Source organism: Otolemur garnettii, unplaced genomic scaffold (assembly GCF_000181295.1).
Source record: "Otolemur garnettii isolate 467f Iridium unplaced genomic scaffold, OtoGar3 scaffold00087, whole genome shotgun sequence".
Taxonomy (NCBI): Eukaryota; Metazoa; Chordata; class Mammalia; order Primates; family Galagidae; genus Otolemur; species Otolemur garnettii.
The window spans coordinates 7,160,319-7,181,219 of record NW_003852482.1 but is presented as its reverse complement, the minus strand read 5'-3'; the positions used below and the strand labels follow the sequence as shown (position 1 = coordinate 7,181,219).

The 20,901-nt window shown below is 53.5% G+C and overlaps 1 protein-coding gene across 1 annotated transcript; it reads left to right on the top strand.

Annotated features, from left to right (window-relative positions):
- The first annotated feature begins 3,562 nt into the window (after positions 1 to 3,562).
- Positions 3,563 to 19,419, top strand: NCS1 (neuronal calcium sensor 1). Its single transcript, XM_012808208.1, has 6 exons — positions 3,563 to 3,612; positions 14,626 to 14,764; positions 16,117 to 16,195; positions 17,366 to 17,454; positions 17,776 to 17,853; positions 19,321 to 19,419. The coding sequence occupies exons 1-6, from the start codon at positions 3,563 to 3,565 to the stop codon at positions 19,417 to 19,419; spliced, it is 534 nt and encodes a 177-aa protein (XP_012663662.1).
- Positions 19,420 to 20,901: the final 1,482 nt, after the last annotated feature.

Here is a 20,901-nt window from a genome sequence, read left to right as displayed (position 1 = left end):
CCGGGCTGGATTTGAACCCACCACCTTAGGTGTATGTGGCTGGCGGCTTAGCCACTTGAGCCACAGGTGCCGAGCCATCACCTTTTTTTTTTTTTGAGACCAAGTCTTATTATGTCACCCTTGGTAGAGTGCTGTAACGTCACAGCTCACAGCAACCTCAAACTCTTAAGTGATTCTCTTGCCTCAGCCTCCTAAGTAGCTGGGACTACGGGTGCCTGCTACAACACCTGGCTATTTATTGGTTGCAGTTGCCATTGTCATTTAGCAGGCCCCGGCCAGGTTGGAACCTGCCAGCCCCAATGTATGTGGCCAGCACCCTAACCACTGAGCTATGGGCGTCAAGACTGAGCTGTGACCACCTTTTGGCAATGGCCTTGCGTATATTCCTCACCAGGTTGGGGTGGTAGCTGCCAAGCAGGAGGCTGAGTCTGGGGGGGTGGGCTGCCTGACCTGTGCTGGCTATCAGGGGACTGGGGACAGGTGGCCCGGCCCTGAGAATGTGTCATTCCTATTGCCCTTCAAGACCCTCTAAGGCCCCAGGCAGTGAAGCAGTTAAGATTGCCAGCCCTGGCTTTGGGCTGGATACTTGTCAAGGGGGGATACTTGATGTCCTCAACTGTGTCCCAAAGGTCAGTTAGCTGCTTAGAGCATCGGGCAGGCTCACTCCTGACTCTCAACTCAGACCCTTCAGGGTTTGGCTGCCCCTGATTGGCCAGAGTTCTAGAGAGAGGACTGTTCTAATGGGGGGCAACCAAGTCCTTCCTCCTACCGTCCACGGCTGCTGCATCCTGGGGGCGGGTGGGAGGACAGTAGGCTGGGGGCAGAGGGCCGTGGGAGATGTGGGGGGCTTGGGGTAGAATTGGGATTTCTGAGCTGGGGAATCCCAAAGCCCCTCTCTGGCCCTTTGAAACCTTCTGTGGTCAGCAATGGCTCTGCCACCCAGCTCCTGCTGTTTATGTTGTATGGTGCCACCCCTTGCCAAGGTCATACAAGGTCATGCAACTCATTGGCACTCTTGAGATGGGGACAAATCTAATTTGGCGACATCCTGTCCTCTGGGGACATAATCCTGGCCCTGCTGTTTCCTAGCAGAGTGATCTCAGGTGACCCTGATAAGGATGCAGGCCTCTGTGAGCCTCAGTTTCCTCACTGGGAAAACAGCATTTCACCGACCTATGGGATTCTTATGAAGGGGAAGAGCAGAAAGCGACAATCCCATTTTATAGATGAAGAAACTGAGGCTTAGAGAAGGGAAGCAGTTTGCTCTGGGTCACACAGAGTAAGCTGTGGGGCTGGATTTGAACCCAGGTGGTCTAGTCTGGCTCCAGGGCCTGTGGCTCTGAGGTCCTGTCTGGGCTGTAATGGGTCACCTGTGTCTCCTAGTTCTGGCATTCAGCACCAGCCCCTGGGCACCAGCTGCCCCTCATGGTGGGTATGGGTGGCAGGTCGGGGGCAGCCAGCCTGGGTTAGGCCAGGGATACCCTCCTTCTCCCCCATACCATGCCTCCTTCCCGCCCAATACTCTGGCTGAAACTTTGTCTTGGAAAATTGCACTCTCTGACACCAGACTGGCCTTTCGAAGTACCTGGCGTCTCTCACTCTTGTTATCAACACCCTGCTCGTGGACAAGCCTCTTCCTCAGTCACTGATTTGGGCGTGGTGGCGAGAGTGCTGAGCAGGACGGGTGGAGGCTTCCAGTGCACCCTGGGGTCTGACTGCCCAGCTCTCTGCTGCAGACCTGAGTTCTGACTCTTATTCCCTGGCCTCTTTGTGCTTCAGTTTCCACATTTGGAGCCAGGGTAGAGTGATGCCGTCTTCCCTTGGTGCTGCTGTAGAGCAGCTGAGCCAAAGCACAGAGACCCACCCTGAGCTCGGATCCGGGCTCACGCTGGGCTCTGGGCATTTGGCAGCTGTCACAGGCTTGCTTTGAGTGTGTTTTGAAAAGTGGCTTCCTCGAGTCTGTTCAGGCACAAACAATTCAGAGATATCCCTTGGGCCTTCTTTCCCATTCCCCTGGGAAGAGATTCCGGTTACTTTACTCACCTGACCTCCACCTAACATTCCCTTTCTGTCCATTCATCCATTTGTTCCATAAACTTAGACTGTGCATATTCACATGCTCAGCTGTGCAGGGGGATCCAGTAGCTTCCGTACCTGTTATGACTGAACCCCCAGGACAGCTCCATGGGGCAGGTGCTACTACGATTACAAATGAGGAAACTGAGGCCTGGGGCACTCAAGGAGCTCTTCTATGGTCACACAGGCAAAGAATGGTGTAGCCTTGGAGGTGGTTCAATGTTCTTATTCAGTGACTTTAGAGGGAACGTGGTTTGGTTCCGACTTGAGCCGATTCAGCGTCCTTTTGTTTGATTCTCTGTTCAGCAAAGGAGCGCTATTTGGGCTTGGTCCCTGGCTCCGGCTCTTCGTTCATGGCTCCATTCATGTCTTTCTGTTTAAAGAACCCTGACTGACCACAGAGAAGGGCTGAGGTGCTCGGCTGAGGTGGGAGGGACTCAGTGCCACAAGGACAGAGTGCCTGGAGAAGCTGGGCCTTCTACCATCCTGTCCCTGGTACTGAGATGGGAAAGAACGTGTCTTACATGCTGGCCTGGGAGTGATAGTCCTGCCTGCCCACTCTGGGGATGGCAGGAGAAGTGGACCCTTGAGCATAGGCAGGTATCCTTGGGGGTCCTCATAGCAGCAGCAGCACAGTGGACACTGGGAGTGGATGAGGCCAGTGTTGTCCCCTGCTGGGGTGGCCAGGCACAGCACTCCTGATGAGGACTATTTACTAAGGCATCACTTCTTATTCAGAGCATGTCCGTGCCTTGTCATACCCAGGTGGGCTGTGGGGTGGGGAGGGCGGGAAGGAAGCCCTCCACCCAGAGAATGTCCTCCCATCCCTGGGGACACCACCCCTGAGCTAAAAGCCTGCTTTTCTGTTTTTCTCTTGCAGTTACCGAGAAGGAAGTCCAGCAGTGGTGAGTAGCTGCTTTCCCTCACACTGTTGAGGGGCCGGAAGTGTTGGCTTTGTACTGATGGGGACAGCAGTGCAGCTGGCTGGGACGGAGCATGTGGAGGGGACTCTGAGAATGCTTCATTTACATGCTAGTCCAAGCAGCCTTTGTTCAGTATCTTTTGTTCTCATGGGTGGACGCAGTTTCAGTTGAACTGGGTTGGGAGGTGGTGTTGGGGTGCTGGTGATCCCTTGCCTTGTGTAGCATCTATAGGGACCACCAGGCCCTGCTTATGTAAGGTAGGGATTTGGGTGAGAAACAAGTCAGGAGACTAGGTTTTTGTGGCCTTGAGAAGTCTCTTCCCCTCTCTGGGACTCAGTAGCTCCATCTATAAAATGATTGATTGGACTGGATCAAGGATGGCAAATAGATTTTCTCTCGGATGCCAGCTCTAATGGATCTGTAGTAGCTTCCTGGAGTGCCATGTTAAGAAGGATTCTGAGGCTGTATGTCATGGAGTGAATAGAAAGCATAGCAGTGAGGGATTGGTGAGGTCTGTGATGGATTAGTGATGCCTGTACTGGGCAAGTGGGGAGGAGAGCAGCATGTATGGCATTGTGAAAGGTGAAGCAGACCTGGAGACTTACACTGTAAGGTGAGCTTGAGCTGGGGAGTGGAGGGTGAGGAGTGAGGGGTGAACCTGGAGCTCTGCCAGTAAAGTGTGGGGAGCAGGGCCAGCCTCTCCTTATGCAGGGAAGTGAAGGTGAGGGAGCAGCAATTAGGGGAAGGGGCTAAGGACCTCTTTGCCCGGGCCTGGTGCAAGGCAGGGAGAGGGCGAGGTTTGTTCTTTGTGCCGGGAGGCTTACCCATACAGCCTGGTTTCATCTCCACACTGACCCTCAGTAGCAGATCCCATCACGGTGTTTCTGTTTGAGCTCCTGCCCACATTGGGGCCTTCTACAGAAAAAGGTGGCAGTGTGGCTGGGAGCATGGGCACCAGAGGTAGGCAGGCTAGGCTGGGAACCTGACATTCTCACCTCACTGAGTGGCCTTGGTCAAATGACTAGACTTGGGGGTCTCAATTTCCCCATCTGGAAAATGAGGGCAATAATAGTCAAGCTTTATAGGAATGGTGTGAAAAATAAATGCACTAATTCACATAAAACCTTTGGAACAGAAGCTAGTTAGTGTTCTCTCTGTTGTTTTTTTTTTTTTTCTTTTTAGACAGAGCCTCAAGCTGTCACCCTGCCTCCACCTCCTAAGTAGCTAGGACTATAGACGCCCGCCACAGCACCTGCCTATTTTTTGGTTGCAGCCGTCATTGTTTGGTAGGCCTGGGCTAGATTCGAACCTGCCAGCTCAGGTGTATGTGGCTGGCACCTTAGCCACTTGAACCACAGGCTCTGAGCCCTCTCTGTCAGTTTTAATAACCGTAATAATCGCAGTACTGATCTGCTGGGCACAACCACCCTGAGATTGAGATTTTCCCAGTAGTGATATGACTTTGATTTACTCATCAAGCATCCATAGAGCAATACCCTGTGTCAGGTACTGTCTCCCACACTGGGACACATCTGTTGCTCTGGACAAAGCCCTAGCCCTTGACTTGCAATAAGTGCAAAGTGAGACCATCCTAGGGGAGAAAAGTGCTTTGGGGAATGACGGTATGGTCAGGAGGGGTGGGACCCCATAAGACATAGGGGTCAGGTGAGGCTCCTCCCAGATGCTGAAGTGTGAGCTACAGGCCAGACCAGGACTCAGGGAGGAACCTGACCCAGGAGTGGGAACAAGCCTGGCTGTTTGGGGACCAGCAGGGAGCCCAGGGGACTGCCCTTTAGGGGGCGGTGTTGACTTACACACAGTGAAACCAAAACTGAGTGTCTTGGGGCACCTTGCCCCATCCTTTTTGCACTGACACTTTCTCTCAAGAGCTTATAATGAAAATAAATAACCTTTTCTTTGCCACGAAGTTCTGTGGAGCTCAGGTAAATATACCTTGGTTCATTTTGGTGCCACCTTCAAGGGTAGGAGATAGTCAAACCAATGCTTTTCTCTGGCCCTCCTGGGTCAATACCCTCCCCCATGGTATTGTAGAATGGCCATATCCCCTCAGGGCACACTAGACCCTCCTGCTTAGACAGTGATACTCTCCCCTCCTGCGCCCCTAGCAGACATTGGTAGTGAATCATAGAATATGTTGCTCTGGCTCAGTCTCCTCCAGTGTTCTGGGCAGCCAGTGGAATTGTCCACACAAAATGAACCCACAGAATAAACTCAAGTGTTATTCCTTGAATGCCCTAATCTTCACTGGTTAACTGGGGCTGTAACATTGAGCCTGCCGGTTGCTAGATCCCCAGAGTCCACTGTACCCTCTGTCCTTTGCACAGGAGGCTGATGGGATGAGCTTCTGCCTCCCAAGTGCCCTGGCCCATTTTCAGAGGACCCTTTTTCACCACGGCTTCCAGCCAGTGCCTATTCTTGTTCTTAAACAGCTCTCAGGGCATCCTGCAACTGGTGCCTTCTCTCTACCCATGCCTACTCTCTTGGGGAAGCTTGGGGTTCCCGAGCCCAGCCCACAAGGGCAGTGGACAGTGGCCAAGCCATCTTGGGGGCCATGGGGAAGCTAAGGGAAGGATATAAAGAGAGCAGCAGCTGAAGTGGACATGGCTCTCTTCTCCCAGCCAGCAGTGCTAGGCTAGGCAGCCCTGCTTCCCCCTAGGGCGCTCTCGCTCTCTCTCTCTCTCTCTTTCGTGTGTGGCTCCTCACTTCTTTGGATGGTGTACACCTTTCCTGGCCTCTCCTTCCCTGGCTTCCCATCCAGCTCCTCTGCCTGGCCCACCTATCTTCCCTGGGCAGCAGGTCCTGAATCTGATGTTGGCTCTTGCCCGTGCCAGTATAAGCCACCTGGCCTATGGTGGTGCCACAGCCACTGCCTCACGGGGCTCTTGTCTGCACTCTTGCCCTGCTATGCTCCACTCCACACAGCCTCCAGAGCCTTGGAAAAGGGAGCCAGCTCCTCTGTGGCTTCCCACTGCACTTAGAATAAAGCCCCAACTCCTTCCCTAGTCTGTAGGGCTCCCCAAGGTCTCTGGTCTCACCTTTTCCCCTGCTCACCAGGCACCAGCCACAATTGCTGTCCCTCTCCCAAGCCAAGCTCATCCTGCATCAGAGCCTCCATCCTTGCTGTTCCCTCTGCTGTTCCCATGGCCTCCAGCCTCAGCATGCCCGGCTCCCTCTCATGAGTCACACTTTCATGCCATGTCTCCATCTCTCCGGTAAGATATTGGATCATCTTGTTTTGTGCTGACTTTTAACAGCTGCCATGTAGGGCTCTTATGCAATTCTATGATTTGTCCCCTGCCTTGATGCTGGTCAGGTCCCGGATTCTCCAGGAAAGCCCAGGCCATTGGGAGCATGGGCCAGGTCACGGTGATGAGCTGTTTGGGCCCTGCTTGCCCTGCACCGGGATGCATGCTGGGTGCCCCACGGTGCTGGCCCCTGGGCTCCCTGCAGCTCTGGGCTTCTGATGCCTTTGTCTGTACTTGGCAGAGGGAAGAAGCTGGAGGCTTCATAGGGTGCAGCCAGTTTGGGGGCAGTAAGCTGGCCTGGAGCCTCCTCCCCAGGTCTCTGGCTATCTCGACCAGTCCAGGTCCCACTCGCTTAAGCCTGGCTCACTACCATGGGAGATTGGGGGTCATGGTGGGAACTAGTCAAGGAATGGCAGCAGGTACCAGCCCCCCCTGGTGAGTGACAAAGACATCATCCTGAGTGGAAACAGAAGGACACACGCAGTACATTGGAGAAAACCCTGTGATGGAAAAAATGCAGGTGGAGAAGAAAGATGGGAGGGCGGAGAGGCTGGCCGCGGGTGCGTGGGTGGTGGGGCTATGGTTAATGGGTACTTTTTTCTCCCATATTTTCTATTTTCCCTATTTTTTGTCATGGCTTTATTATTTTTATAATAGCAAAATGTCCCAGCAGTATTGTAACAAAATAGTGGGTGGAAGCAGGAGGAATGCTGTAGTTGCCTCAGCAGGCTGGCTGTTGACCTTGGACTGTCCCACGCAGGTGTGGGGGAGGAGGCCACCTCTTGCTGACATCCAATGGGGGGGCCAGGCATCGTGCTGGTACTTAGAACAGTGCCATGGGATGAGCCCCAGGAGTAGCGTTTCATAGATGAAGAAACTGAGGCTCAGAGGGGTGGAACTTGCCCGAGTTTGTGTGTGTGAGGAGGGGCTGGGTCCAGCTCACCCCACATATGCCTGGGCTCAGAGTTGCTGGCTTCTTGCTTTCTTGCTCTGGGAAACCCACAAAATCAAAGGCTGTGTTGAGAGGGAGAGGAAGAGGAATGATCTTCATGGATGTGTTTGGGACTGTCTTCCAGGTCTCCAGGGAGCTCTGGGAGGGGGCTGCCACAGGAACGGAGTCATTTGAAGAGATAATGGGAGAATAATTTGCTGAGGCTGCCGCGCGCCCTTCCCAGCTGCGCTTGGCTGATTGCAGCTTGGGTTATGCTTTATTATTTATCCATCTAGCTATTTATTCTCCACCTTTTGCACTGCGGGAAGCAGCTGCTGCGCTATCCTTGGCACAGAGGGCGGTGCAGGGCTGGCCGCCCAGCAGGGTACCAGGGATGCAGTTCTGAGAGTAGCTAGGGAAGTCCTAGCAGCCTGGCATTTTGGGGAGACAGAGGCTCTGGCAGTGTTGGGGTTTGTGTGGGGCGCTCAGAGAACTAGAGGCCAAGCTGGAATTGGCCCCCATGTCCTGATGAGCATTCATTTATTCATTTGTTCATTTGTTCCTACATCCAGTATATCTTTATTGAGCACCTACTGTGTGCCAGGCCAGTACCAGTTGCTGGAGCTGTTAGGGACTGAGGGAGACAAGGTGCTTACTCTCCTTCCGATGTGGATGCTCACTCAGGCTGGTGCTGCTGGGGCAGGGGAAGGGTGACAGGGGTGGGAGGAGCCCAATGCCGAGGTGGGAAGCGTTTTTTGCAGGTGGCAGTCATCCTTCAGGGTTTTTATGAAATGACAGATTTCTTTCCCCCTTCCCTTTTAAAGAAGTGTAAGAATGCGGTTGTTGAATCTACGATTTTCCTTTCTTGACTGCACCCTGTCTTGAAGAGCTGGGTCCCAAACACAGTCAGGCGTATGAGAAATCTCTGCCTCACATGGCCAGGAGTTGCGTGCACAGTGCTTCTTAGCCTGGACTGGTCTCCGAGGCTCGGCTCTGTAGATTTTCCTTTAGCAGTCTCTGGTCCCCAAAAAGTGAAGACCCCTGTTTGTGAACAAGGTTGTGTGAGATGTAGCTTCTGTATAAATGTCTCAGGCTGGGTTATTGGGTGGGGAGGGGGCATCAAGGGTCTGCAGCACTTCTCTGAAAGGCCTTGCCTGTGTACTAGGTGGGTAAAAGTATGAGAAGGACTTCCTGGGGCCAGGACTGGGGCCTCTGGAGGGTGTTCTGGAACCTCTTTGGGACAGCTGGCAGGATGGGGCAGCTCTGGTGTAAGGGGGAGGTCTCAGGTCCAGGTCTTAGGACGTCTGTTTTATTAAAAATATCAGTTCTTGGCTCGGTGCCTATGGCTCAAATAGCTAAGCATCAGCCACATACACCTGAGCTGGCGGGTGCAAATCCAGCCTGGGCCCACCAAAACAATGATGATGGCTGCAACCAAAAAATGGCCGGCATTGTGGCAGGCGCCTGTAGTCCCAGCTACTTAGGAGGTGGAGGCAGGAGAATCGCTTGAGCCCAGGAGTTGGAGGTTGCTGTGAGGGTGTCACTCTACCCAGGGTGACAGCTTGAGGCTCTGTCAAAAAAAAAAAAAAAAAAAAAAATCAGTTCCTGAGTGTCCAGGTTTGTGCAGGGGCCTGAAGGGCAGGTGCCAGATTGGTCCCATCTAATAGATGAAGAAACTGAGGCTCAGAGAAGGAAAGTCACCTGGCCAGGGTCACTCACAGGTCAAAGGTAGAGCCGAGGACTGATTCAGAAACCCAAGCCTTTCTTTTTTAGTTCTTTTAACTTAAAAAAAAAAAATTAAACACTGTTCTCATGTCACAGAGTTCCTGTGTGCTCCGTGCACTCAGCAGCAACAGGCACAGAGGTTAATCAGAATCAGAATCACAAGACCCCTCCCCCGCTCCTTCTAACTTGAAGCTCTTCTCTGAAGTGGGGGCCTGTGTGGTGCAGCCCAGGGCCATTCATCTTCTGGAGCTTGGAGATTCTGGGCTGGGCCCCAAGGTCCCACCCTGAGACTCTGACCACATTGGGAGTAGCCAGCTTGCAGTGGGACTCCAGGTGGCTGATTGCTGCCCCTGCCTCCTATGCTCCTGCCCTGGCCTGAGCCAGCAGTGATACTAGACTCATCCCTTCCACCTTGGGTGCTGAGGAAAGCAGGCCCCCGAGGGCCACCAGAAAAGTGGACAGGATGTGGGACAGCCCATCCACCCCTCCCTCTCTGTCTTAGTGAGGGGCACAAAGACCACAGCTGAAGATTAGGGTTCTGGCCACCCCACTTGCTAGCTATGTGACCCTCCTTGACATTAACTGAGCACCTACTATGTACCAGAAGTAGTAAGCAACACAGATTCAGAAAGAACTAGAAAAGAGGGTCCCTGTTTATAGGGCCCAAACAGGCACTGGCCTGTCATCACATTAAATTACAGAAGTCACTGCTCAAGGTGCCTCTGAGGCCAACCCAGGGACAGGGTGCCGTGAGTGTGTGTGCTGGGGTGTGGCCCCGTCTCAGTGGTCCGAGGGGCCCTCTCAGGGAGCTGCCTGGAAGCTGAGGATGAAAAGGTAGGAGAGCCAGCCAGGTCTGGGGTGGAGAGGGAAGGCAGACCAGGTACAGGTCTATGTAAAGACTCTCAGCCAGGCGGGACTCCCCCTTCCCAAACCTCACTTCTTCCATCTGTAAAGTGGGCAGAATTGTCCTTGCCTCCTAGGTTTGTTAGGTCAATTTGGCAAAATTATGCCTGGAAAGAACATTTCTCAGGGCCCAGCTCTCATAAGTGGAGCTTCCTAATGACAGGACTAGAGTTTGGAGTCACAGAGCATCAGGAAGGCAGGCACTACGGCAGATCCCCTGAGCTTGTGGGGGTCCCCAGAGACCATGGAGCTCTCAGCTTGAATGGTTCTGCCCCTGAGTTGCAGAGAGAGCAAGAGCCTAGGCCTTTGGCTGCTTCTTCCTAAGCCCTGAGGAACAAGAACCTCCAGAGACACTGGCCAGGGCCTGGAGTTCTGTGGGCGTGGTAGACTTCCACCCCTCTGGGTAGCGGGAAGGACACAGAGAGGGAGATAGACTGGCCCAGGATCACACAGCAAGTGAGCAGCAGAACCAGGCATCAGACCCAGGCTCTGCTTCCCGGGCTCCCACCTCACCCAGCCTGCAAGCAATTCAAGCTGTGCCGCCCCCGTAAGGGCAGGTAAAGAGGCTGCTACCCAAACATTACGTAACCCTACCCATATTCCTTGCCAGAGCGGGAGGAGGGAACCTGCCTTGACTGGAGTGGAGTGAGAGTGGAGGTCGGAACCTTCTCAGACCTCCAGCTTCCCCCAGGCCTCTAATTCACCCTTCAAATCAATTATCACAACCCTAAGGCCAGGGTGTACATGGTCAAATCCTAAAGTGCAGCCCAGGACACCCCAAACCAGGCTCACACCCCTCCTCACAGCAGCACCCAAGTGAGCTGCTGGATGGGGACAAAGATTGTGCCCAGGAATTTCATCCCCAGGGTGACTGGGAGACAGAGACTCCAGCTCCCCACCCCTGGGCCCAGGATCAGGTTCTGACAGGTCCAGGCCTCTTTCTGCTCCTCCCACCATGTCCTTCCTTGTGCCTTCAGACATGCTGCCGCCAGGAGACCTGCCTGGTGCCCAGAACAGCCCTGTGTTCCAGCCCTAGCCCTAACCTGTCACACTGGGTGGGAAGGGGGACCTAAGCAAACCCCCTCCTCACAATCCCCTCAGTTTCCCGAAGGATGAAATCAGTGGTTCAGAGCAGATCAGGGTTCCCTGCCCTGGCACTCTTGTCATTTGGGGCCAGATCATCATTTGTCATGGGAGTCTGTCCTGCACAGCATGGGACATTTCCACAGGACGTTCCCCAGTATCCATGGCCTCCATCTAAGAGGTGTCAGCAGCACCTGCCTCCCCAAGTCACAGCAACCCCAGTGTCTGCAGACTTTGCAGTGTGTGTGTTCATTCACTGAACAGATGTGCCCTAGGCCACGTGCGGGTCGTTGGGGCACAGTGGTATCAGGATGCTTACACTCCAGTGGAGACACAATGCCCGAGGCACGTGTGACTCAGCATGGCCGTGCTGTGCTGGGGAAGGACAGGGCACAGCAGTGGAGGAGACCCCGTAGAAGCAGCCCTGAAGCTGGGGCCTGGCAGGGGAGTAGATGAGCCCCTGTTATAGAAAACATTGTTCTGACGCTTGTTAAGGAAGACTTTACTTGGGACCATTAGTGTAGGCATCAAGACTCATAGGACACTCATAGACCAGGGGAGAGATTGGCTCAACTGGAACAAGGCAGGACAGGGGCAGACTGGGAGCTGATGAAAGGCAGGACAAGGACACCCTTCTGGAGAGTAAGGAACTCCATTGACGAGAGGGCAGGGGGTTCTGGCCAGGCTGACCATGATTCTTGCTATAGCTAGACAGGGAGACTGGAGATGGGGGGCACAGGTCCAGAGGAGCCTGACTCAAACCTGAGTGTGGAATAAAGGGGTACTGACAAGAGGTAGCTGGAGCATCAGCTGAGCAGCCCCCAATGGACGTTGCCTCATGGGGGGCCTTCCTAGGGCCCCTGTAATGGCACTGAAGGGGCTAGGACCCCATAATGGCCACCTGTGAGAGTAACCTGGAAGGCCTACGAGGGCTCCTCATAAGGCTGTCTCCCCTCCCCGTTGGCCCTACTCCCAGCACTGATTTGTGCAGGCCTCCCTCTCCTGACAGCTGGACCCTGGCGAGCCATCTGCAATAAAGACTTTTGTCTTAATTGTCTTTAATAACATTTTAGAATCACTCAAGTAACACAAACCCATTGTAGAGAAGTTAGAAGGTTTGAACAGAGGGGCGGTAACCCACCACCCCAGCATGCAGAGAGATCTGTCGACAACTAGAGTGCCCCCCACATGGATCATGCAGCCCTGGAACCAGGTATGTCCCCTTCCTCGTCCAGAGACCCGTCCTGGCCTAGGGGCCTGGGGTCATCGGCCAGATCTTGTCCTCCAAACATGAAGGAAGCAGAGAGAAAGCAGCTTTAAGGGGAGGGAGCTAGAGGGGGCCGGTTTGTTCCTCCTGCTATGGGAAGGAGTTTGAACTCCACATCCCTGAGCCTGTCCTGCTTTGCTTCCTGAGCCATGGCTCAGTGGACACAGGGGCTGAGCAGTGGCTGGTAGATACCAAGGGTCCGACCAGCACAGGATGCAGGGATTTTGGGCAGGCCTGCGGACATCATGTGCTAGGGAAGGACTGATGCTGGGGTCACAGGCTGACTGGCAGGGCAGTGGGCAGGAGAGGCAGAGCAGGCTAATGGCTAGAACTCCGAGTCACCCACGATGCTCTGGACAAATCGCCTGACCTCTCCTTGCCTTGGTGGCTTCATCTGTGAGATGGGATCATGGAGCCCATTGTCAAGGGCTGAATGAGGAACTGTCCATGAGGGCTCAGCATGGTGCCCGGCATGGGGTAGCTGTCATGGGCTGTCACAAAAGATCTGCCTCCCTGGGCCTCCTGCCTCTCGGGGTGTCCAGGGGGAACCTTGTGCTTGGTGTGGGCACTGTTGGGATAGTCATGTGCCCCTCTGGGGGCTGACTGAAGAAGGAGGCTCCTAGCCACTCTGTCTTCTCAGATCCCTGGCCTCCACACCTCATATCTACAGAACCCCCCCAGTGCCACTGGTAGCAGTGACATGCCAGCAGTTGTCCTGCTTACTCTACATCTAACCAACTCCATTCAGGCTGCAGAATTTCCAAGGTCCCACTTCTGGTTGCTCTTAGTGTCCCTTTAAGTCCTCATGTGCCCAGCATCCATTCAGTCCCCTAAACTGCTCTCTGATGGGCAGGGGCACAGTGGCTTCCTTTTCTTGTGGGTCCCGGGCACAGTTCTGCAGCAACTTCATGCATAGAACCTGTCCTTGGATGTTCTGGGGGAGGGTGGGCTCTTCATGTAACTGCCTTGGACCAGAGAGCAATGGGCAGCATGAGAGCCCCCATGGTCCAGCTTCCACCCCCACCTCAGCTTCAGTCTGGAGTTTGAGGACTGGGAATCTTCCCTCTCTGAGCCTCAGTTTCCTTGCCTTTAAAATGGGTTTCCTCTTAGTATCTTACTCATGGGGCTGTCATGGGCATTCTAGGAAACAGGTCTGCAAAGTTCCCAGTCCAGTCTGGCCCAGCTGAGGCCATAGCTGGTGCTGATAGCAGCTGACCCCTGTCCGCAGCTGCTGCTGCTACCGTGGGAATCTTCCTCACGGGAGAGTGTGTCCCATTTGGTTGGGGGTGGGCTAAGCTACACACAGGAGCCAACTTGGTGCAGCACAGTATTTGTTTGTTTTTAGAGAGAGATCTTACTCTGTCACCCAGGCTAGAGCACATTGGCCCTATCATAGCTCGTTGTAACCTTGAACTCCTGGGCTCAAACCATGTACCTGCCTCAGTCTCTGGAGTAGCTAGGACTATAGGCACATGCAACTATACCCAACTCATTATTTTAATTTTTTTTAGAGGTGAGGTCTTGACATTTTGCCTAGGCTGATCTCAGACTCCTGGCTTCAAATGATCTTCCTGCCCTGACCTCCCAAAGTGCAGGATTATATGCACGCGTCACTGTGCTTAGCCTAGCACAATGCAAATTTAAGTTCACAATGCTGAAAAATCACACTGTTGACCATTTTTATGTCTAGCCCTGTGGTTACATGCACTGTCTCTCCTGATCCCAAGACGGGTGTGATAACCCTCCCTTTTCAGAGATAAGGAAACTGAGACTCGGAGAGGTGAGGGCATTTGCCTGAGGTTGCACAGTTAGTGAATGTCATATATAAAGCCTGCACCACCACCTGCCTGTGTATCTGGAGGGCATTGCCTCTGTTGGGCACTGGGACTGCAGGGTGGACCAGTCCAGCAGGAACAAGCTAGGGTCCCCTTGAGATCCTTGTGCTGCTTCAGTCTGTTTACCCAGTTCCCTGGGAACAGAGGCTGGGGGCGGGGGGAGTGGGGTGGGTGTGCATGGGGGGAGGGGTACGGACGTGTGGGAGGAGCCACCTGCTGGCTCCATATGGTGGCCCTACCCACCAGCACCACCAGCCAGCTCACCCCCCTCTGTGGTGCCAGGAGAGGCTCAGCAGAGAAGGTGGGGGAGGCAGGATGCCTTGTGCAAGAGTGTGGCCTCAAGGAGGTGATTCATGCCACTCTGTTAGCCCTGGGGTGGAGCACGGGGCTGGGTAGCCAAGTACTCTGTGTGGTGTCAATTCCTATGTCAGCCCTTATCCCCATATATAGACGAGGCTCACGGAGGTGAAGTCACTTGTCTACGGTCCCATAGCTAGTGAGAGGCAGAGGTGTGGAGTTGAGCTTGTGCCTGTGACATCCTGGGCCCTGGCAGGAGCACCTGGTGGCAGGTGATGTTGACATCTCTTATCCTGTCTTGCTTGTCTGCTGCCTCTAGGTACAAAGGCTTCATTAAAGACTGCCCCAGTGGGCAGCTGGACGCAGCAGGCTTCCAGAAGATCTACAAGCAGTTCTTCCCATTTGGAGACCCCACCAAGTTTGCCACATTTGTTTTCAATGTCTTTGATGAAAACAAGGTGAGCTGGGGACTGATGGGGCCTGGGCCAGCCCAAGTCATCCCCCCGTAGGAGCTGGCTTAGCTCCCCTGGGTGCCTGCAGTGTACCCACACCCACTCTCTCCTGCCACTGTTCTTTTCTCGAGAAGGAAGCATACACATGTGCACACACACACACACATAGTCTCATGCAAATGCACACACGTACACATGCACAGACATGTACACGCAATAAACACAGATGCATACAAATGCACTCATACCCACACACATGAATTCACATGTGTGTACACATACTAACACGTAGATGCATACACACATGCACATGTGCATAGAGGAATAGAAATGCATGCGTGTACACACGTGCATGAGCACCCATGCATATTCACACAGCACACACAATGTATGCACATGCGTGCAGTGTACTACAGTGACACGTGCACACATACGCACCAAACATGTACACCCTTCTTTTTCTCCTACAAGCACAGAACACAAATGTCCTCAGGTTATATTAATGATCATAACCTACATTTACCAGACATTTCCTAAGTGAGACAGGTATTATACCCCCATTTTGCAGATGAGGAAACTGAGGTTCTGAGAATCATTCCATATGGGATCTTTCATGCCTGGCTCCTTTCACTAAACATCATGTCTTCAAAACTTATGCATGTTGTAGCACGTGTCCCCTCCTGGTGATAGCCACACTGACAGCTGGTGTGCCACTACAGGGGCATTCATAGCCTTCCGGACTCTGCCCTGCAGCAGTATTTTCCCTGGGCCCAGAGAGTTCTCGGGGGGCGGGGGGAGTTAACTTGTTTCCACGCTCCCTGCTGTTGGCACTACGGTGGTTTCCATTCTATCACCCCCCCAACTTTCTCCCAAGTGCCCCTAAACTGGGAGTCATACTCTCTGACCCTGGGAAGGACTCTGCCCTCTCTGGGCCTCAGTTTCCTCATTTTTAAAACAAGTAGATAGGATTAAACAATCTGCAAAGCCCTTTCCACTTCAAAAGCCCCCTGAGCTTGCAGTTCTAGGCTGAGGGGCTTTGCAGGTGGCTGCTGCCATGAGAGGGGCCCATGCTGGTGCTTCTGGCTCTTTCTTGGGTTGGAAGTGGAGTCAGTCTTAGCCTTGGCCCTTCTGCCTGTACCTGCCTTCTGGCCTGTCACTTTTCTGCCCCCCTTTTTCCCCAGCCCCATCTCCTTGCCCTCTTCTCCACTTCCATCACCTCATTGCATCGTACCTGCCTTCTCACCTGGGTCTCACTGGCCACAGGTGCCCAGTGCCTGCAGCTGCCCCTTGTCCCCCTCCAAGGTCTGGCCTGACCAGGTGGCCTGGCGCTGACTGAGGCCTCCTCTCTCTCTGGTCAGGATGGGCGGATCGAGTTCTCTGAGTTCATCCAGGCATTGTCAGTGACCTCACGAGGAACCCTGGATGAGAAGCTGCGGTGTGAGTCCTGACCCCCTTGACCCTCTGGGGCAGCTGCTGGTGGTGCCAGGGCAGAGAGAAGTAGCCCTTGGCCCTCAGTGGCAGGGGCACTAGATACCCAAGTTGGGATTGCAGGTGACATCCCTGCTCCATCTGCAGAGGCCAGAGGGGTGGCCAAATAACCGGGCCAGGCCCCCTGTCCAGGGCTGAGAGAATGGTGCAGACATGTCACAGGAGGTTTCCTGGAGGTGGTGGGGTGGGAGGGCCAGTGGGGCAGGAGGCTGGCAGGGGCTGCGGTCACGTTCAGGCAGGTGTAGATCTGGGCAGTGGGCAGGATGAGGCAGAACCAGAGACCCAGGGCCACTGCTGGACCCACCTCTTCAGAGGCCATTACTACTCATTCATTTACTCATGGGTTCATTCAATAAATATTGACTGAATACAACCACATGTTAGAATGGGGCTGGGGGTGACATAGACAGGACCCTGTTCCTGGGGCTGCCGGTCTGGAACGGCAGCAGGATTCAGAACACCCCACGAAGCTGCAGCCAAGCTGCAGGAAAGGAGCTGGCCTGGGAGAGGTGGGCTTCGAGCTGGGTGGGTTCCGGGCCCTGGAGGGAGGCTGAGAGGGAAGAGGCTGTGTAGGCCCCTGGTGGCTGTCAGCTGGAACTCAGGGTGCAGGAAGGGGAATCACTCTGGCCTGATTCAACTGCTCACTAAGATCTTTGCCCTTCATTCCCTGCAGGTTCTTTTTCCTTTTTTGAGACACAAAAGAGAATTTTATTTATGCAAAAGCTCCCCTCCTAACACACTGTTTTATTGTGTAACGTTGACCATGGAGAGCTGTGTCATCACTGTGGGAGGGGAGGGTCTGAGGATAGGGGGCAGCCACAGGACTCTTCTCTGGGCCACATTCCCAGTGCCACACGCCCCTCACTCTGCTCTAGTTGCTGAAGCCTCAGCCCTGGCAGACCTAGTGAACCCCCTTTTACTTATGTTTTATTCAATCCTGGTTGCAGTGGCACATGTGTGCATGTGTGTGTCTGTCCCTGTCCGTCCTGACATACTCATTGACCTTGATGTGTAACAAGGACACCCCTCACTTCCTGTTGAGGTGCAGAGAGGGGTGCAGGGAAGAGCCCTTGCCCTGACTTGGGTGGGAGTTGCTCAGCCCTGTCTGGTTGATTCCAGGGGCCTTCAAGCTCTATGACTTGGACAACGACGGCTATATCACCAGGAACGAGATGCTGGATATTGTGGACGCCATTTACCAGATGGTGGTGAGAGGGCAGGTCCTGTGGGATGGGGATGGCAGGAGGGCATACAGGTTAGCACGTGGGCCTGGCTAGGAGAGGGCACCCTTGCAGCTGCCCCCTGCCCAGTGTCAGAGTAGGGCTACTGACTGGGTTACCCCATGTGTCTCTCTTGGGCAAGCAGGCAGGCTGGGTGGGGGTGGGCCTGGGGACAGAACAGCAGAGACAGGGCATGGGAGGGAGAGGCAACCCTCAGCTGGAGGGGCAAAGGCCTGGGGGACAAAGATTTGGCCAAGAACCCAAAGCCCAGAGTCCCAGGTCCCGGCCCCACCACCTCTATCCTGGCAGGGGAATACTGTGGAGCTCCCGGAGGAGGAGAACACTCCAGAGAAGAGAGTAGACCGGATCTTCGCCATGATGGACAAGGTGAGGCTGGGCAAGGGCTGGTCCTTGACCCAGGAGATAAGATGGGAGGGCAGGGAGTGGAGCCTCAGAGCCTGGGCCTGCCTTTGCCGCTGACTACCTATGGGACTGGCTCAAGGCAGGCAGTGTGGCTGGTGTCATGTCCATAGCCGGCAGCCATCCCCATCAACTGTCCAGAGTATTAAGTATGTTTGCCCAACTTGTTTTCTTGAATCAATCTTTAACCCTTTTATTTGTTCATGTGCCGGGGATCCCTCTGGCATCCATAGACTTCTCAGAATGATGGTCTTAAGTTCATAAAATAAAATCCATAAGATCAAAAAGGAAATTAATTATTTTAGAATATAGCTCTCAAGGTATTTGTAGACAAAGAGTTTGTAATACAGTATAAAACGAGGCTCTTTATTCACACGGTGGACAATAAGGTGTGCTGCCCTGAGAGCTTTGAGCCTCAGGCCTGTACTTTCTCGATTGTAAAGGGGGATGAGCACATGTTAGAGCGACATTAGACACATGCTGGCCTCTGACAAGTGGTCTCTTGGTCATAATCAATTTATCAACAGAGTACGGAGCGAGGAATGATAAATGTCTTACAGACAGTGGATGTTACTTAATGCCAAAGCCATATACTCCTTCAGTTCCCCGTACTTGTACCTCCTTTACTTTGGGAAATAGTGAAGACCCAGAATCTGACATGCCAGTGCCAGCCATGGGACCTTGGGGAGGTGACCAAGCCTCGGTTTCCTTACCAGTAAGGTGGGGAGGAGAGCAGTACCCTCTTCTTGGGGTGGCTCTGAGGATTCCATGAGATCAAGATGGGATGGTGCTGGCATGTGCTGGATGCTTGGTGCATGACCCAAGGGCATGGCTGTGCCAGTGCCCTCTCTGGGTAGCTGAAGTCCAGTCAGTGCTGTCTGTGGCCTTTTTCCTCTGGAAATACTCCGGGGGACAGGATCCTGGCCCAATCATCCCCTCCCCAACAGACCTGCTGAAGTTCTTCTGGCCTCCTCATGAGCCACTCAGGCCTCCTGGGGCTCAGTTGGGCTGCCCCAGGGGTGATTTAAATGCCCTCCCAAGAGTGACCCCAGAGAAATGCACAAGGCCCTTAGCCCTTACGGATTAACCACCATGTATAGGAATTAGTAGCAGTGACAATGATAAGTACAGAGTTGTAGGGCATCTAGTTTGCCAAGCATGGCGTTCTCGCCACAGTCCTTTTAGGAAGCCGCACAGTTATCCTCAGTCCTCAGGCCCAGAGAGGTGGCCCCAGAACCAGGGTCACCCAGCTGGGAGTGCTGAGGTCTGCCTGGTGCCACTTACCCACCACTCTGCACCGCCTCCCTCCTGACCTAACATGGAAAGTTCTCTTGGGACCAGGCCCTCTTGGGACCTGGCCTGGGCAGGCCTTGCTCAGTCACTTCCCGGGAGGCAGGTGGGCCTCTGCCTTCAGCAGCTTCTCCCTGCTTGCAGAACGCCGATGGGAAGCTGACACTGCAGGAGTTCCAGGAGGGGTCCAAGGCGGACCCATCCATCGTGCAGGCGCTGTCCCTCTATGATGGGCTGGTATAGTCCAGGGCCCGGCGCTGTGGTGAGTGTGGGGACCCAGGGCCTGGGGAGGGGACAGGGGCAGGGACAAAACCCCAGCCACAGCACACCTGGGCTGGCAGGTAAGTGCCAGGATGTTCAGGGGTGTTGGGGGGTCTCAGACCCACAGCTGGGAGGAGGAGACCTGGGAGGCAGGGTCTTCAGATCAGCCAGGGCCCCTCTGTTTTGATCATTTTTATACACCCAGATGGGCCTATGAGTTTTCTTGCATAGAAGTCTGCCTGCGTTGAAGATACTTTGAAAGTCAGTACTCCGCTAGGGCCAGAGGACTGGGTGACAGGCCTGTTTCACCCCCTCTCTGAGCAGCTAGTTAGAGATCTCAGCTCCTGGCTCTCTTGGGCACTAGCTCAGATATGTGCATGTTCTCCTTTTATCCAGTGCGATTTGTTGTAAGTGTGCAATGATGCCTGCCCCAGCAGAGGCCTCTGTTGCTGGTAGGGAACTGTCGTGCTTTATGATTTCTCACCTTTTCTCACCTCTTTTCCTGCCTCTTCTGTGTGGGTGCCCTTCCTGTTACCTGAGTGGATTGGGAGTGAATGGCCCCCAAGGTCCTGTCCAGCTATGACATTCTTATAGGTGGTTTTTGGTGAACAGCTGTACATGTTCTGTTGGTCTATTTCGGGGACATAGGACGTGTTTACTGTTTAGGTTTCGTAGTTAGTACCTTTCCAAAGTGGTTGTCCTGTTTGATATTCCCACGACTGTGTAGTATGTGAGAGTCCCAGTTGCTCTTCATCCTTGTCAACATTGGATATTTTCTATCTTTGAAATTTTGCTGATTTGGGTGGGTAGAGAGAGAGAGCTTGCTGTTCTTGTGATCTGCATCTCTCTGATGAGCAGTGAAGTTGAGTGCCTTGTCATCTGTGTATCCCCATTTTAGTGATATGTTATATTATGCTATCTTTTGTGACATGCTATATGAGTTATCCACTGGTACCCATTGCATTACCGCAAAACAGCAGCTTAAGAGAATAAACATCAGAAATTTGGGCACAGCTGAGCTGGGTGCCTCTTGCTCAAGGACTCTCGAGAGTATGTAGTCCAGCGGTCATTTGGATGACTGATTTGCCCAGGTCTGTCTTGGGTTTAGCACGTTAAGTCCCATAGCTTAGGAAATCCCTCAGTCCCAGGCCAGTTGTGTTAATAATCAACTGTTGGCCAGGGCTGCAGTCTCATCTGAAGACTCATGTGGTCTGGCAGCCTTAATCCCTAATCATGTGAACATCTGCACAGTGCTGCCATGTCATGCTGGCTTCTCTCAAGGTGAGCTTTCTAAGAGGAAGGGAGAAAGAGAGCCCAAGGTCAAAGCCACGTCTTTTTGTAACCCAATCTTGGGAGTGATACCCTATCACTTTTTCAGGAATACTTTGACTACTTCTGGTTATCTGCATTTCTATATACAAATTTTAGAATCAACTTATACATTTCTTTTTTCTTTCTTTCTTT

What these genes read in the sequence shown, in the direction of transcription:
- NCS1 (XM_012808208.1), top strand. Translation starts at nt 3,563, where the DNA reads ATGTATGGCATTGTGAAAGGTGAAGCAGACCTGGAGACTTACACTGTA. An exon ending in CTGGAGACTTACACTGTAAG is followed by an intron (nt 3,613 to 14,625) that starts GTGAGCTTGAGC and finishes TGCTGCCTCTAG; the next exon opens with GTACAAAGGCTTCATTAAAG. An exon ending in ATGTCTTTGATGAAAACAAG is followed by an intron (nt 14,765 to 16,116) that starts GTGAGCTGGGGA and finishes CTCTCTGGTCAG; the next exon opens with GATGGGCGGATCGAGTTCTC.